The sequence below is a fragment of the Cydia pomonella genome, chromosome 26 (genome assembly GCF_033807575.1).
Source record: "Cydia pomonella isolate Wapato2018A chromosome 26, ilCydPomo1, whole genome shotgun sequence".
Classification (NCBI taxonomy): domain Eukaryota; kingdom Metazoa; phylum Arthropoda; class Insecta; order Lepidoptera; family Tortricidae; genus Cydia; species Cydia pomonella.
In genome coordinates, this window is record NC_084728.1 from 4,147,809 (window position 1) to 4,161,949 (window position 14,141).

Here is a 14,141-nt window from a genome sequence, read left to right on the forward strand (position 1 = left end):
TTTGGATGTAGGTGCTGGTAGCGGGTAGCCACAACCACATATAAAACTGGACGCAGTCACGTAAGGGTCAGCCACCCCACACTAGCGTCTTTATAGCATCGGCGTCTAGTCAGCGCTATGGAAAATAGCGTCGCTGCGCAGTTTTTTTATGTACTACGTCGGTGGCAAACAAGCTTACGGCACCCCTGATGGTAAGTAGTCTCCGTAGCCTATAGACAACTGCAACTCCAAAGGAGTTTCATGCGCGTTATACAGGGTAACCTTAGCCATTCGACAAACCCTGAAATCCCACGTAGGGTTACGTCTCAGGAATGCTCTGACGTTAATATTTTTTAATTAGAACAAAAGATAAAAAAAAATCGAACAAAAGTTACTTAGACTGTTAATCTTTGGCAGTGTTTTTGACAATTTGTTCGAAATATTTGATAATGATGACATTTTTCAAAAGTCAGAAGTACGGAAGTCAGAAGCTTATTAGTGTCATAAATAAAAAAGATAATCACAGAGGTCGAAGAAGGTTCCATACTATTCTTTGAGGATATTACCTTAGGAGCTACTAACATATACAGGCTGCTCCAAAGTAAAAAATGGTAATTTGTTAATTTCTTCGAAACCGCTACACCGGTTGTTATGATACTTTGTACAGTTTGTACACTGGTTCTAAATACCCTAATGCATATGTACATTTCGGCTTTGTCCAATGGCTAGGAACACACTGTATAGCGACCCTAACACCCCGCACCCTCGTTCAGCTCTGGCAACCTTACTCACCGACAGGTCAGATACTTCTCCATTTGGGCTCTGCTCTAGATTTGGAATGACATCCGCTATAGTGTCCTACCCCACAAAGCGAGATGACATTCCCAGTGCCCATACCTCTCTTTTGGACGTATTTTAGGACATACCCGGGCAGTAGCGCCAACATTGCGTTGAGCAGCGGCCATAGAGTTTACTAGACGCCGACGCTTGGGCGACGCTAGTGTGGGGCGGCGCTAACACGGTCCGCTGTCCGGTAGAAACAGTGGACGTATACAACCGGCTTTAAGACGAAATCCGACGGTCTCATCGGAAGATCAGCGCTGGGATTAGCCAGCATCATCTGAGATAAGACCATTTCGTGACTGATTTACCTGACTTAAAGTCCTATGTCCCCTAGGTGGGGCAGAGGGCGTCCACGGTTCGCCGCCATTCAGTCTAGGGCTGTGTGCTTCGTCTCGAGTCATGATAGCCCGATTGTCGTCAACTGGGAGGCCACTGAGCGCCGCTAGGATTGTTTGGGACGGCCTGCTCCTCTCTTGCCTTGCTGGGTCCTTAGAGCTTGCCTATTAGGTTTGTGGTCGGGGCCCTTCTAACAGTGTGACTGATCCAAGTCCACTTAATTGCCGCCTGTGATCTGGTGACCTATCGGGGTTTCGCGGCAGGTATCTCTGTTCCTCTGATTTTCATAATTTTCTCTCCTGTGTTTGTGCTTACTATTATTTCCATTCTATTATATTTACCTGGAGTGGTCTGCATTTCCTTCACCCTTCTAGAGTAGTCTTGGAAAGCAGCCGCCAGCGCATACGTCAGTCGCCTCGCCGCGTTTCTGGAAATAAAAGAAATAGATATGTATATCCCTTACTGTACTTACACGTTTTAGAAATAGTAGCGAAACGGTAAAACATGCTTTACAGTCGTAGTGTGGTAAAAAAGCCATTTTTTAATTTTTTGGCGAGGCACCCCAATTTTGTTATAATTACCTATAAATTACGTTGAAAAAATTAAAAAAAAGTCAAAATTAGATGATTTATAAGAATATAAATAAAAATGTTTCATTCTTTTTAACTTATAAACCACATGTTCAGCATATCAGTGTGAAAACAATGACTTATGTATAGTACCTACGTTTCATACAACTTTAAATATTCATCATGGTTGAAGAACCACTATGAAAAACAAAACCTAACCTATGTGTAACAAAATAAGGGGGTGCAATGCCTTTTGACTAGAATTTAATTTTTCCTATACAAACGTGAACCGCCCTAACGATAGGTACGGCTTCCCAACCTAAAAGTTACATTGGATAGCTATTGAGTGCCGTTATAACACAATTGAGTGCTGTGAAGGTTGGAAACCGTCACAGTTTCTTGGTAGATAACTGGCAACGATTATTTGAATTCAGAACCATCGCCAAGGAATAAATATCTACAGGCAATTCACTCCGAAAGAGGCAGTCTTTTTTTTTTTTTTAAACCACGACGGTGGCAAGCAAGCATACGGCCCGCCTGATGGTAAGCAGTCACCGTAGCCTATGGACGCCTGCAACTCCAGAGGTGTTACATGCGCGTTGCCGACCCTTTAAAAATCTGTACACTCCTTTTTTGAAGAACCTCATACTGTAGACCCTCGGGAAAACCTCGGCAGGTAACTCATTCCACAACCGGAGCGTGCGCGGGAGGAAGTTCCTCTTAAACCGCACAGTGCGTGACCATTTAGGTTCTAGGGTGTGAGGATGAACACCCTGCCGACGGCGGGCGGTGCGGTGATAGAAAGTAGCCGTCATCGGGCATCATTTCAAACAATTCTTCAGAGCACAGCCCATTGTACAAGCGGTAGAACACACATAAGGAGGCAAAGTCTCTCCTTAGACTTAAAGGTTCAATACCGCTTGTGAGTTTGGGATCGTCAACGATTCGTACAGCACGTCTTTGAACTGAGTCGAAGGGCCCAAGCTGGCATCCAGGTGCTCCTGCCCAAAGGTGACAGCAATACTCCATATGGGGTCTGACTTGCGATTTATAAAGTAGCAGTCTTTGCCCTGGAGTAAAGTATCGCTTTGCTTTATTGAGCACACCGAGTTTTTTAGATGCCAGCGCAGCCTTCCCTGCCAGATGACTACGGAATTGGACGTCACTGGAGATGTCGACACCGAGGATCCCAATACTCCCTGACATGGTAAGGGCTGTGCCTTGGAACTGTGGGACCACAGTAAATGGGGTTTTCTTAGCGGTAAACGCGCAAACTTGTGTCTTTGTGGGGTTGAACCGGACTAAATTATCCCGACCCCACACCGAAACTCTGGATAGAGTGCTCTCAATATCCGACACAAGTTTTTCACGGCTCTCCAGCACCTCAGAACGAGGGATGTTAGCGCGGCCTGTGTAAAAGGCATCCCCAGTGCTATCGTCCGCATAGCAATGAATATCGCCGATAGACAACATGTCATTGATGTGCAGCAGAAACAGCGTTGGGGATAGCACAGAACCTTGCGGAACGCCAGCGTTAATGTCCATGCTATCAGAGCAGCTTCCGTCTACTACGGCTCGTATGCGTCTGCCGGACAAAAAGCTAGCGATCCACTCGCATAGACCCTCCGGCAGTCCATATGATGGTAACTTCGACAAGAGACCCCGATGCCAGACCCGATCGAACGCCTTCGCTATATCCAGGCTAACTGCCAATGCCTCACCTTGACTCTCAATGGCCGAGGCCCAGCGGTGTGTGAGATACACTAGAAGATCACCAGTCGAGCGACCATGGCGAAATCCATATTGGCGGTCGCTGATCAGATCGTGTTCCTCTAGGTATCTCAGGAGCTTCGCGTTAATTATACGCTCCATGACCTTAGAGAGAAGGGAGGTGATAGCGATAGGCCTGTAATTCGATGGGTCCGATCTATCGCCCTTTTTTGGCACGGGATGCACAAGGGCCGTCTTCCACGAAGATGGAACATGCCGTTTGTTGCTGGAGAGCGTGAAAAGACGCGCTAACACGGGACACAACTCAGGAGCACACCGCTTTAGCACAACTGCAGGTATACCGTCTGGCCCGCTCGACTTATGGACGTTCAGGGATAGCAACTCCCGCCGAATATCCCTCTGCGTGATAGAGATTTCTGGCATAGAGTTGATAGAGTATGCGCACCGCGGGATGGTGGGCGGCACGGCGCTACCGTCGTCGTTCATAGTCGAGTTCGAGGCAAAAAGAGTACCAAGAAGATCGGCTTTCTCTTTTGCACTGTGGGCCAGATCACCATCAGTTTTACGCAGCGGTGGTAAAGACGACTGACAGAAATTCCCCTCGGCAGCTTTGGCAAGAGACCAGAACGCGCGACTCCCAGTAGGGTAGCCCGCTAGTTTCTCACCAATTCTGCCGACGAATTCGTATTTAGCCCTGGCAATGGCTTTTTTACTGGACCTCGAGGCAGCGTTTAGTTTACGTTTCACATCAGAAACGTTCGGATCCTTATTAGCGACGGCCTTGATCCAAGCCCTGTAAGCGGCCTGCCTGCGTACTGAAGCTTCTTTACAGGGCCGATTAAACCAAGGACGCCTCTTTGCTCCCGCAGCTATTACCGAGTTGGGAATGAAACAATCCATTCCCATCAATACTGTCTCAGCGACCTTAGCTGCGCAGGAGTCAGGATCTTCTGATGTGAAACAGAGCTGCTTCCACGGGTACGCTGCGTAGAATTCACGCAGTCCGTCCCAATCTGCTGACTTATACTGCCACACGCGTCGTGAGCTAGTTGGCCGAGGTGGATCGGGCCGCGCGCATGGTACCTGTGTCCGGATGAGGCAGTGATCGGATGAACCGAGGGGCGCGTTCACTGTTACGGAATATCCATCCGGGCGTGTGGTCAGCAGGAGGTCCAGTAGAGAGCTTGTATGGTCCTCGATGTCTGGTATTCTCGTGGGAGAAAGTACCAGTTGTGAGAGACCATAGGCCAGAGTAAATTCGTGAGCAGCCCTTCCTGCATAGTCGGTGGACCGGGAACCAAGCCACTCAATGTGGTGAGCATTAAAATCCCCCAAAATCACCAGCTCTGCGAAAGGGTACTGCTCCAGAAGTCTGTCAGCCGTCGATTGAAGGTGCTCAAAGAGTCGGGTCGTCTCCGTGTTTCCGCTATGAGACCTGTACAGGCACGCATAGACGCGAGTGTGGCCGCTGTAGTCTACACGCACCCACAAAACTGACAGGTCCCTGTCTTCATAGGCATGGAGGCGGCGACAGCAGATATCCTGTCGGGCATACATACATACACCGGCGCGTCTCATAAACTTCTGTTCAAGATTGTAGCCGGGATATAAAAGGTATGAAATGTCTGCTGGACAGGATATCTGCGTCTCCGTTAGAAATAGTATGGTCGGCTGCGCAGATTCAAGATGGTAATGGACTGCGCTCAAATTAGAATGCAGTCCCCTGATATTGCAGAAGTCCACTTGCGTGGAAGAGGATGCCGCCGAAAAACTATTTCTTACTTTTTTAATTGCCATCTATGTATTTCTTGAGTGTACGAAGAGGATTCAGTGTGTTGACGGCTGAAGGGACAAATAAAACAGAACAGATCTGCTAAAGGGCTGAATGGTAGTGCGGTTTACAGGCGCGGCGTACGGAAGGGCCCCCGGTCCCCCCCCGGTGCAGTAGCCGGGTCCACTCCGGTCTCCTTCTCCGGCACGACTACTACAACAGGGATTTTTCGCGAGGTTGGTGGTTCAGCCTCCCAGGGCGGAGATTAAGTGATCCCTGGGTTCGGGAACCCTACTGACCTGCGGGCGGCCAGCGGACAGCCGTTTCACCGGGTCTCCCTGATAGCCGCACCTGCACTCCGCGTCCACACAGACCAGAAACAGTATTAGGAGTTCCGTAGGTCTCCCGTCGTCAACACACCGTATCCTCGTTGAGCTCTGGCAGCCTTACTCACCGGCAGGAACACATCACTATGAGTAGGGTCTAGTGTTATTTGGCTGTGGTTTTCTGTAAGGTGGAGGTGCTCCCCCAGTCGGGCTCTGCTCTGAAATGTAAATGACATCCGCTGACTGTGCCCTACCACACAAAAGGGGATGACATTCACTGTGCCCATACCTCTCTTTTGGACGTAGTTTAAGGACATACCCGGGTCCGAGTCCTTTAATGGTAGTCGATATTTGTGTTATTAGGTTATTACTGATTGACGAAAAAATATATATATTATCAGAAATCTACCTCGAGCATTTACATTCCCCACAGCAGATAGACCGTACCCCTTTACAGTGTCGAGGAGGCTAATTCATTACCTAATACCTTGACCATTCTTTGGGCTTAAAGGGCTAAATCAGTTTAACAAAATAAGTTCGTGTCTGATATTTTTGAGCGCTTCGTTGAGCAAGATGTTATCGAAGGTAGGACACTCGAGGCAAGCACAATAACATATATTTCTCACAAAATTTATCTAATATGTTATCTTCTTGTTGCGAAAATCGAATGCTGAGAGCTAAAAGATATTGAAAAGATAACATTTATTTTCGTGTTTCTAGTACTTTGATAGGCTGCGTGAGAAACGTTTCGAATTGAGTTCCTCATTTGAGGGGCCGCGATAACGATAAGTAAGTAAAGATAAAGATAAAAATAGTATATTATTCAAGTAGGCATATTAAAATGCACTTATAAACGTCAAATAAACCTACACCGGCTCTAACCCTACACCTCTGACCCGAAAAGATTTAAATCCCCCCTAAATCCCAATATGGGACCGGAAAGAAACTCGGCGGGACAAATCTTTTCAAAACATTACATCTTATAACTAACATGCATTAATTAATTTTTTTTTTTTATTAAGTATATAAACCAAAAAACCCGACTGCACACTAAAAACAAGCCCCTCAAGAATATTGTTGTTGATGGAAAGTATCGCAGGCGGGGACCAACAGAGGGTTACTTATAGTCATTTTGGTTGTTGGTCCCCGCCTGCGATACTTACCATAATTAAATAAATGTTTTCGGGCCACCCCTCACTAGCGTCTCTTGAGCGTCGGCGTCTAGTCAGCGGTGTCTGCGCCATGTCGTAAAAATAACGTCGCTGCGTTGAGGCAACGTTGCGTCGAGCAGCAGCCATAGAGTTGGATCAGAGTTGGATAGACGCCGACGCTCGGGAGACGCTAGTGTGGGGTGGCTCTTGGCGTGGTGGCCGAAGTTGTTAACTCCTTGTGCCAAATACACATACCCGAGCAAGCGAAAAATTACAAAATTGAAATAAGAAAAATGAAATCTTTAGCGTTGCGAGGGTTTCAAGTCACGAGGGTTAAACAAGTGTAACACAACGCGAGGAAAATACGAACTGTAATTAACTACAAATAAAATCCAAATGAATGCTATTAAATATTTATCACTTCAATGAGTTAGTTATTTTATGTGAGTGTCAGGATTTAATGAGTGCGCGATTGAGAGAAGTAAAACATAATTTTACCTGGACTCACAGACGAAGGCATGACACTCGAAAGGATTAAGACCCTTCACGTCCGCGTTGTCTTTAACGATGATCATGGAGAATACTCTCGTGTACACCAAGTCCTGGACCCCGTAGGAGATGGACTCGATATTGAAGAAGACAGACATGTGCTCAAAGTCTCGTTTGGGGCCGTGGTGGATGCTCTCCAAGTGGACGCCGTCCACGGAGATCACCAGTTTCACGATGGGGAGGATTTGGCCTGGAAACATTGAGGGTTTTGATTGGTTACTGTTATATCGTGGTTTTCTGAATTTAAAGGTACAGTCAGCAATAAAAATAAATAAGTCGCTGGTGGCCTAGCCGTAAGAGCGTGCGACTTGCAATCCGGAGGTCGTGGGTTCAAACCCCGGCTCGTACTAATGAGGTTTTCGGAATTTATGTACAAAATATCATTTGATATTAACCAATCGCTTTTCGGTGAAGGAAAACATCGTGAGGAAACGGAACTAATCCCAATAAGGCCTAGTTTACCCTCTGGGTTGGAAGGTCAGATGGCAGTCGCTTTCGTAACAACCTACGCCAGTTCTAGGAATTAGTTTCCAAGCCGACCCCAGGCTCCCATGAGCCTTGGCAAAATGCCGGGACAACGAGAGGAAGATTAGTTAGCATCAATAATCCTTCTTCCTCGTGTTGTCCCGGCATTTTGCCATGGCTCATAATAATTCAAGCTCAGTTAGCATCAATAATAATGGATCAGAAGTGTAGATACTTTATTAGTTGTGTAATTCTCTAAGGGCCAGTTGCACCATGCCCATTTGATGTGCTGATCATGGTTAAAAATGGCGCTAGGCTAGCGAATGCTAACTGCATATTTGGGTTGCACCACGCTATGTGTCTGTTAAAAAGTTACGCTGCCCTTAACCGGTGGTAGACCACTGGTTAACAGCAAAATCGTTCGATAAATATGGCGGCGCTTTTTGGATATTGTCCGTATTTCATGAAATTTTGTTTGATTATTCAATAATTTGAGTAATAACTAATGTAAATTGATTAAATAATTTTTGGAACCGTAAAAAAGTTAGTTTTTAAACGTACTTCCAACTGACATTTCGTTTGTGACACTATTTGTGAGTGGACTCGTGCCGTAAATACAACAAGTATTATCTTTTGATATTTATTGAAAAGTGCGTATTTTATAGTTAACATCGAGTGCAGAATAAGTTCAAGTTAAGGAATAGACCAAATTCCTTTTATCACAGGTATAACAAATACGAGCCACAAGATAAAACCCGACGGCATGGAATGAACACTATTTATCGACGTTACAGTGTATAAAAGCAATTTAAAAGGCTCTCTGTTTATTGTAATCAAGATAAAATGGAAATATTGGTGTACTATTAACTATGATACTCAATAACAGTGAGATGTCATCTATATTGGGGCATGATGATCCCAAAGTTAACATCTGAAAAAAACGGAACCCGCAACAGAAGTGAACTTATCTTGAGAACTATGAACGTAAATAAAACAAGATGCGTAATATGAAATCAAGTTTTTAGTGTGAAGACAATGTATTGGGACAATTACAGACTTGTTCGGCAACATAGGTTATAATTATAAGTTAGAAAAATGTGTCATGCAAAAGTGATTATAATATTTCAGTTTATACTTATGTGTTTTATTTGCATTTACAACGTATGTTATTCATAGGCTTATGAAACCATAACAATGCCTTCTGCAAGTAGGTACTCGACTCGGTAAAAACAATTTTATTTTCAAAGCTATACCAATAGGTATCTGAATTAATGAAACAAATTTCAAAACAACTTGTTTCACACCAAGACGTAAAGTCCAATGTATAATTTAACTAATAAATAATTTAATTACAAAAGCAATGTGATTTCAATCATGTGTGCTGCTTCTAAATGAAAGATATCTATAGAAATACAATGGTTGTACAGTCTATTGCAAAATATACCAGATGTGTAAAATCTTAGAATAAAAAGTAACAATTTGATGTTACAATAAAGCTCCAAAAACTTTAATTATTTTCACTGCAGTAAGGTGTCAGTATGTTTTTTTTTTCTTAAATTCATCTAGAAATACAGAATATACATGAGATTGAGTAGGTTGGTAAGTAAGACCTGGATAGGCAAACAATTCCCCTACCTACACCGTACAAGCATGTCTACAAGTAAAATTGTATATGATTTGCCTGCATATTTGACTTAACACATTCACTGCCAGGAACCCACCTGGTGGGCGCTCATGAACTTTGTTCAGATGCCGGACAAGCCGCTGGGCGGGTTGTTTTGTACGCAGTTATAGACCACCGGTTTCTGGGGTAGTGCACCATTTTTTGTCTGGCAGTGAATGTATGTATGTAACCTAGATCATGTAGGTACTGGACATATACAGTTTTATAGTGAAGTGTAAAAATATACCTAAATATACATTTTTAATAGTAGGTACAACTTACTAAAAATGTTCCATAGTTCAATTGCTATTACATATTTTTGAGTAAGACATATGCACCCATATTTTTACAATTGCCTACCTAATGATGAACTTACCTGAAGTCCTTATATATAACATTTGAACCCTAATCTACCTAAATAGCTCTTGAGTTCAGTTCAATCCCATGAAAGGCCCTTTCTGTTACATTTATTTTATCATCCCCATGTCAGAAGCTTTGCAATAGTATGTTTATGTAGATTATTTATTTACACCCCAAGAAAAAAAGAGAATATAATTAGAAAGAAGCAATTAAAATAACCAGTATGAATAAAAATATAAGGGGCTAAGGTTAAGCTAAGATTGAGAAATAAGTCTTGAGATGTTGATCTACTCTCCGCTTAACCTTTTACTTCCATTTGTCAATTTGTTGTCATAAAGGATATCATATTATATTAAACATATATATGAGATAAGTGGTACTTGCTCTGCTATGATGACAGAAATTAAGTTAGAAAATAATTAAATACCATTATTTTTATATGAATTGTTTAGTTGAAATAAGCTCTCCGGATAACCTCTTACCTTCATTAGTCAATCCCCAACCTAAAGTAAGTAGAATATGCTAGTGTGTGATAAATAAAGTTAGATAGGGTAACTTGAAATATATTTAATAATCAACACTGAAAATTAGGTATTTATAATATTTTATTTCTAATTAACAAGTTTCTTCCTATTACTTTGAACCATTAAAATTTGCCATTTATTCCTATTATTCTTGAGTTGATTCTCTTCTCTTGCACATTCCTTTCCTCTTGTATTTCATATCAAATGATTCCAATCAAACCTGAAAAGAAAGTGAATGAAAGACAAATTGCTGTATGAAGGTATGAACTTTGCTTTATAGCCAGTTCGTAGCTAAAAGGTAATGCCTTGTGCTTAGGGCTCTGAAAGTAGTAAGCGATAAGTATTAAACTAATAATATAACTTACCGGGCAATATAGCACCTTGTTTGATTCTGACTTTAGCAGAAAGCACTTGGCCATTGAACAATCGTAGTCAGAAATTTCACTATAAAGTGCCATGAATATACCTTGGACTAATAATTCTGCGGACGGAGTATTGGTAAAACACAACTAGGATTCCATCATCCACCAATTTCCTAGTATTTACGCGTGACGCACAGACATTGACAATTCGCCGTGTGCCTGCTACACTGCCACATCTCAAAAAACCGTTTTTTCGAGAAATCGCGTCTCAAAGTTGTGAGAGTATAGTTCAGGGTATTTAATAAGTTCTTACTCCTTTAGTTTTAGGTCTATGAATTTAAAATTTAGCTTTTTTTACTCGGAATGATATAACCCTCCTTATGACCACGCCACTTTTTAAAAGAAAATGTATATTTGTAAGACACAGGGCCCGAAAGACAGGTATTTAGAGTTGTGGCCGTATTGCGGAAACGTTTTTTAAAGATTTTGGGATGCGGCCAAATTTAAACACAAAATTATTGGATAAAGGTTACCATGCAAATATAAAATATAAATAAAAACACCAAAATAGTTAAAATCCCTTTATTTTATCAACTTCAATATAAATAAAAACACCAAAATAGTTAAAATCCCTTTAATATTTTATCAACTTTGATAGGAACAAGATCACTGTACGCGATAATATGTGTAACTAGCTTATAATCAGCAACATTATACCATGGCATTACCAAATAATATTAATTGTTTACGAGTAAAAGGTTCTTTATAAAATTTGTAAGTTAATAGTAAGTTAATTCTTTCAAGTAGATAACTTCTTATAAGTAATCAGTTCAAGAAATAACGAATATAACAATGTATTTCAACTTAGCACTAATAAAAAAAAAATTTTGTTATAGAAAATATTTTGTTTTCGTTACTTTAGTAGAATCAACGTATGTAATAATAAGTCTTCTTTAAGTAGACTTACAAAATACAAAGGTAGTAAATTGCTGTATATTTTCCTAAGGCCAATACACAATACACATTAATAACACGTACTTAACTACTGGAAGTACTGGACACTAAACTCAATCATAGGTAATCAGTTCAAGAAATAACGAATATAACAATGTATCACAACTTAGCACTAATAAAAAAAGCGTTGTTATACAAAATATTTTTTCTTCGTTACTTTAGTAGAATCAACGTATGTAATAATCAGTCTGTAATAGTTCATCAAGGCATTGTGTATATTGCGAGTGACTTTCGGAAAAATAAAATCGCTTATAGTTGGTGGTGAATCTTGTAGGGCTCGAGCAGCGTCCAATAATAGTCTTCCACGTCCTTTGAACACGTCTTTCATTAGGTCATAATCAAGACCGGAAAAACTTCTGTTTTCTGGTGAATCCTTCGCTTTTGACAAAGGTGTCACACGAGAGAGACTGTCCGAGGTGGCATTACGTGTGTTAGCAGATCTACTCGTAGTCCTCGAAATTTTAGATCTAAAACAAGCAAGCATATAAAACACAGCTATATCTAGTTTCTACCATTCTTCATAAAAGCATTTTAATTGAAATAAATTGAATAGCTAGGTCAGACACCGAAAAAAAACATTAAACACAGTCATTACCACGAAAATGCCTTTACCATTATCAAATAAGTAAATAGTAAATGTAAACATATCAAAGTAACGACTTTCCAAGTGATTTAATTTTTGGCGCCAAAGTCCCCAAAATAAAAGCAGTTATTAATATTTAACAAAATTCCAATATTATGACACCATCCCAAATACAACCATCCCGAACACAGTTAGTAATTTACCTTGCACAATAAAATCCGTTGCATATTATTGACAGTAAAGCGTGCTATTATAGAATTAGACACATAATATTATATACAATAAAATGTTAGTTAAATACATACACACCCTTCGAAAACATGCTCAATGCTTATCTTTCTTCAGACGGGTAAAAATATGAATTAGGCTCACGACCCTCACTGATGAGCCATATTGAACCGCACTTGTAAGAAAACAAAGTTGAGATTTGCTTAATCATTTTGTTGCGTTGTGGTAGTTTCGGTAGCGAGCTGGTAATTTTGTAATAATAAGTGTAATACTTACTGCTTTGACACAACCAATTGCCGTTTCTTTCTTTTATATTTATAGTGATTCATCGTAATTATCACTAAACTAATAATTATTTTCTAGGACGCAACTCAAAAGCTTCATTTATAACGTGTGCTATATAGCCACAACTCAAAAGGGCCGTCAGGTTCACGTGCGAACGCCGCGGGAGCAGGCAAGTGGCTGTATTGCAGGGAATCTTCTGACAATTTATGGTCAAATCCATAAGGCCACTTGTGAGAAAAAGGCTATTAAAGACCTTTTCTGCTATGGCTCTCGAAATAAGGTCGTAAATTGAACAATTTTAAATACGAATCTGCAATAATCCAGAAAATTAAAAATTTTGAATTGTGGCCTTATAGCAGGCACACGGCGAATTATCTCTATGTCCTCATCCAAAGAGCATATAATCACTACGTTTTAAGAGACGGGACTTCCATACTAGCGAGTGGAATCAGTTTGTTTCGCAAATTATTACCAAAATGTACGACAAAGAACTGTCAAGGAACCATAATACCAACATAACCGATTTAAATAATGTAGTACGCTACACGCTTGCGATTATAAAATTTGATAAAATGGGGAGGGTTGAAACATAGGCTCTTGTCTACAAATTTTGTACTCGAAATCAGGTTAGCATCGAGTCCACATTTAAGTTGTATGTATATATAGTGGATAGTTCTTTGAGTGGACTAATATCTGGTCTGGCTTAATGTGGACCCGAATTATTTTAATACAGTTTTTAAGTCGTGTTTTTTTTTTATTAAAAGCTTATTTTTAAAATGATCTACACATACAGGTTTCAATAAATGTTACTTTTCTATGGGAAGACGTATCGTCAGGTCTTCGTTCCAACAAATTTGACCCACTGCCTGCAACTGAAAACATACAGCCTTGGACAAACATGACTTTATCTACAGTTTATATTCCAAGTGTTTGCTAATAAGATGATCAACTGATTATTTAACGCTAATAATATTAGCATATTATGCATCTATAAATCATGTTTTTCGGCATCCAGTTATCAATGCTCTAACTTTTTATGTATTTATATGTCTGTTAATCATAAAAACCGGTCTGGCCTAGTTGGCAGTAACCCTGCCTATGAAGCCGATGGTCCCAGATTCAAATCCTGGAAAGGGCATTTATTTGTGTGATGAGCATGAATATTTGTTCCTAAGACATGGGTGTTTTCGATGTATTTATAACTACTTATTTATTAGGTATATGTAAATATATATATCGTTGACTAGGTACCCACAACACATACCATGCATACTAAGTCAATTTGTGTAATAATGTCCTATAATATTTATTTATTTATCATAAAAACAGAGATTAATTTTTTTTAATTTTAGGTTAATATATTAAATAATGACTAGATATAAAAAAAATGTTAACTAATGAC

General features: G+C 40.7%; 1 protein-coding gene and 1 long non-coding RNA gene across 2 annotated transcripts in view; both read right to left on the reverse strand.

The window, feature by feature from the left end:
* LOC133532265 (uncharacterized) overlaps positions 1-14,141 on the reverse strand; it is a 42,191-nt gene that overhangs the window by 2,672 nt on the left and 25,378 nt on the right. Inside the window, exons 4-5 of the mRNA XM_061870860.1 lie at positions 7,205-7,445; positions 1,500-1,585 (exon numbers count right to left, since the gene is read on the reverse strand). Of these exons, the coding sequence (XP_061726844.1) occupies positions 1,500-1,585; positions 7,205-7,445 (327 nt within the window). The remainder of the gene's footprint in view (positions 1-1,499; positions 1,586-7,204; positions 7,446-14,141) is intronic.
* On the reverse strand, positions 10,296-10,832 carry LOC133532266 (uncharacterized). The gene is made up of 2 exons (XR_009801670.1): positions 10,633-10,832; positions 10,296-10,487 (listed from the first exon to the last, which is right to left on the reverse strand). It is a non-coding gene; the product is annotated as an uncharacterized LOC133532266 (long non-coding RNA).